This window comes from Acartia tonsa, chromosome 8 (assembly GCF_053477335.1).
Source record: "Acartia tonsa isolate MP-2025a chromosome 8, ASM5347733v1, whole genome shotgun sequence".
In the NCBI taxonomy this organism is placed as follows: Eukaryota; Metazoa; Arthropoda; class Copepoda; order Calanoida; family Acartiidae; genus Acartia; species Acartia tonsa.
The window spans coordinates 32,866,405-32,870,996 of NC_137267.1; the positions used below are offsets into that span (position 1 = coordinate 32,866,405).

At 38.3% G+C, this 4,592-nt stretch overlaps 1 protein-coding gene across 1 annotated transcript; it reads left to right on the plus strand.

Moving 5' to 3' along the window:
• The first annotated feature begins 395 nt into the window (after window positions 1–395).
• On the plus strand, window positions 396–3,644 carry LOC145326743 (uncharacterized). Its single transcript, XM_080170124.1, has 2 exons — window positions 396–520; window positions 1,740–3,644. Exons 1-2 carry the CDS (start codon window positions 506–508, stop codon window positions 2,502–2,504), a joined length of 780 nt encoding a protein of 259 aa, XP_080026250.1. The 5' UTR covers window positions 396–505; the 3' UTR covers window positions 2,505–3,644.
• The last annotated feature ends 948 nt before the right edge of the window (window positions 3,645–4,592 follow it).

Below are 4,592 nucleotides of genomic sequence, written 5' to 3' on the forward strand. Positions count from 1 at the left end.
AAAATTATATAAATAAAGTGTCCTCGTTGCTTAAATGGGATGACAAACTTAAATATTAAAGTATAAAAATTTTTGCTTGGCTTTGCAGCCGTGCATAAACTACCCAATCAAAAGTCAATTTAGTGCTTTAAAAATATCAAACGGATTAGAAACAGGTTTAGATATCCAGCTGATTTCAAGGGCAAGAGCCTAAACTTGTTCTTTACAAATTATTTAATACACAATCTATCCTATTTCAGCAACTTTTTTTTCATGCTACTTTTCCCCGCCGTTTTAAAGTCACACTCTTCCAAAGATGAAAGCTTCTAACCAACAACCCTGTAAGCCACCACACCACTCCACCCCCTACGCAATTTAACCGCTAAACGAACAACAACTAACGCTATACGCATCTATCGCCGTTTGAAATAATAAGAAAGGGAGAGAGATTGTGGTTTAGCTATAAAAGGGCCGCGGACCCGCTAAACATTCGCAGTTCAATTTTAACTCACAAGCACATCACACCATGGTATCGAAGCTGGTGAGTGTGCTTTTACAAACACATTTAAAACACATGTGTGCACAGGCACACATGTGTAGTAAGCATATCATATATACAAGTGATCATTTGGGATGTGATAACATTTATAATTAAAAATCTTAACTATATTGTGATATTCTTACCAACAGAATGGCGGCTATTCTATAATTATCCAAAGTTCCGTTAGTCCGTTACATTTTTACCGTTATAACCTTCAAATATGGGCTATAACAGTTACTCTTTTTATGTTTAGTATTAAAATTGGAGTATTTTTTATCATTTATTACATCTTGAACACACTTCCTTCTTCCTCCTTTTATATTTGCAAAAAATACAACATTAAAAAATGTACAAAAAAATAACAAATCCAATTCTTTCAAAACAAAGAACTCTCCCACATTAATTAAAAATGAGATTTTTCTACAATTATTAGCAATGAAACTTTTAAAGTTTTGGTCGGTCAATCTTTCTGTCGGTTTGTTATATTATCTTTGAATATATCATGGCATTGTCTTATTTTTTTTAACAACACCAAGCTGCATCAAAACTAAAGACATTTAAAAAATACTTTCTCATTTATGTCCTAATGTCAAGTATATGATTTCAAAAACATACGTTGTTTTTAAATGCAATAATATTTTTTAAAGCACATATAGCAAATTAAGATAATAATCTAACCTTGCAAAAATATTGTTGCAAATTCGTGCCAAAATTTAGTAGTGATCCTTCGTGTTCTAAATATCTATGCAAAGATTTTAATCTTTTTTCTCACCAACTTTCATTCTCTCTCTCTTCTTTTCATTGTATCTTCCTTATCTGTGTCAACATTTCAGGATAGGTCAATAGAATATAGTTTTGTTTTGCAATTTCTATCTACTTTTCAGAAACATATTTTCAAAAAAATTGTTCAATTGATTATTTGATATTTATGATTTTTGCCAGTTTTCAAAATCTTTCCTCTAAACTATGTTACTACACAATTGCAACATTTATCCTTGTATTCTGAAATAAAGCTCTGTGAAGTTTCAAAGATTTATTTGGCCATTTTGTAGCAACATTTTATTGTTTCGTTTAATCTTAATGTGACAAGGTTAAGAACTCGAGTAGAAAATTACAAAATAGGCCTTAATGACTCTTTTTTATTACACCTTAATGCTTTACAACAATCACATTTTTAAGATTAGAAAAAATGTATTATTAAATGTTTTTTGTTTTTCAGGTTGCTAGTGTTGCTCTCATTATCCCAATTGTGGCAGTATGGGCCGCTCACCCGCATACACCCGCCCCCTATGCCCCTGCTCCCTACGCCCCCGCCCCCGCTCCCTACGCCCCCGCCCCTGCTCCCTATGCCCCTGTGCCTCACCACCCTGAACCTCACCATGGCCATGGCTACTGTGACCCCAAGGCTCCCCCCAAGTGCGCCGAGGGCTCCGACCTTCCCTACTGCATCCTGGACCCTGAGTACCCCGCCTACGACATTGCCCACAAGATCTCCCAGGATCCTCTTTTCCTGAAGAAGTACGCTGATGTTGCCGACCAGTCTGCTGATGACCTTGTCCAGGACATCACCAAGCCCCAGGAGGAGTCTTTTGACTACAAGTACTACACTGGTGCCAGCAAGGGACCCTCTCCCTATGATGCCAGCCACTGGATCGGCCCTGAGGGCTACCTTTGCCCCAGCGATGTTGACTACGCCAAGATCACCCGTGCCGTCAACGTTGAGGGCTACTGGAGAGTCATCCTGCAGCACATCCCCGAGGGATACGGTTATGGACAATACAACTACACTCAGACCACCAGGCTTGAGACTTGCCTGTACCCCGACAGTGCCTGCAGATTGTTGGCTCCTTGCTACAATAGCAAGTGCACCCAGAAGTATGTCTACCACAGGATGCTTTCTGTTGACCCCTGTGACCCCTACAGAGGATTCTTCATTGACACCTACAAGCTTCCCTCTGCCTGCTCCTGCCATGTTCCTCAGTAATTCCAGTCTTTCATTCCTCTATACCAAAGCCTTTCCTGACAAATGTTACATTCAATCCCCTTCCCTAATTTCCCCTGACCTAATTCTAACTCCTACCCAATCCTATCCTGAATTCCTGACTCCTATTTATCCTACTCCTAAAATCCTGACACCTTTCTACTCCTATCCTACCTTTCCAACTCCTTCCTCAATCCTTCCTGACTTCCTGAAACCTAAATATTCCTATCCTAATCTCCTGAAACCTATCCTGACCTTTCCTAAAATCCTGACACCCACCTTCTTCTATCCTAACCTCCTAAACCCTATTCTGACCCTTCCTAAACTCCTGACAACACCCAACCTACTCCTGATCCTGACTTCTATCCTCAATGTCCCATCTACACCCCAACTCCCTCACTTTTCCACATTAACCCTTCCATTGCCCCTCCTTTTTCACCTTCGCCCCTCCCTTATCCACCCCCTACCCTATTACCTCCCCTTTTTCTATTCCATTCTTCCAAACCTTTGTTACCTCACCCTTTCCCTTACCCTACCTATTTCCCTGACAATCCTAATCCTAAAGATGACCTCTCGAGCCATCCCACCGAATCCTACCTATCCTGACCAAAATCCTTTGACCTATCATGACATCCTAAAAGATCCTGGCCCCCAATCCCATCCCACAATCCTCCTCCCAATTCCCCTCCAGTTACCTGACATACCCGTCCATCTGCCCTGCACCTGACCTAACCCCATTCTGTACTCCCCCTCCCCCTGCCTACTCCTCCTCCTGAATCCCACCTGAATTAGCTACCCTGAAAACCAGACTGAACCATGGTGAACCAAGTGTTATATCCCATATATATTATCCATACTTGTTTCTACCCTCTGTTCTAGTATTTAGTTTTATTTATGATTATTTATTTATTTATATTTATAATATTCAATGTCCATCTGTCCGGCACTGTCCCTCGCCGCGCGGCTCCACACAATCAAGGAACGGAACTGCAATACCATCTGAGCTGCGCGGCCTGGTGCGCTGGAGATAGTTGGATGTCGTCTTATCACTGTGATACCTTTACACATTCCATTTTTACCATTTTGCCATTTTTGTGGTGCGAGTTGCTGTGAGTTAATAAATTGAACCCTGTTTTTCTTTAATCAATTTTGTTTTCTTTTTTTAAACAGCGAAGCTACTCTATAAGTGTTCGTGTCCGTCTGTTTTTCCCCTATTGCTGCACATCTCCAACTATCCTTTTAACATATAAATATTTCTTACAAAAAAAATTAGTAGCTTGACACAATTCCGCTCTGTGAAATTTTTATCATTTTCAAACTATCTCTTTCTTTGTCTTTCTCTCTTTTCTTGTTCTCTTTCTTTACTTTCTATATCTTATGTTACTTTCCTTAAAATCCTCTCAATCTACATTTTCTTATTAAATCAATAGCGGTTGCGCCCCTAGCATCGAGAGGCCTTGTAATCGAAGAGGTAGAGAAATAGGAGAAAAATTTCCTAAAACCTTACAAAAACAAATGTGCAGCTTATCTAAAATTTAGAACCCAATCGGTTCAGTAGTTTCCGAGTTCTTTAGCTTTAGACAAAAAAAAAACTTATTACTTTTATTATAGGATGATATAATTTTAAATGCTACTCAATTTATAGACCTAATTGTCCATGTTGATAGTAATTATCCCATGAAATGAATGTGTAAATATAAAAAGTTATCAAGTTGCACTAATGCACTAAGATTATATCAAGCCCCGTCATTCAGTGACTTACACATTTTCTTTTAAAAAGCAAGGTTTTTCTACAAGCTCATTGATTATTTGTCCTTTCGATTTATAATTTTTTTAAAAATTTAAAATTATGATTCCAGAAAATGATTTTTACGCACAGCTAAAACGTTCAGACAAATGCCGTTGAATTGAAGAGTTGGTTATCCGATGATTGTTACTTTACCTAAAACCTTATACATGGGATCTTAAGGGATTAGACAATTGAGGTTAAATTAATGTACAGTTTATTGTTATGATAATAAACAAAATTACTCCTGTAGATTAAAATGATTTATGTAAAAGTCTGTACACTACTAAAATTTTTCAACCAAC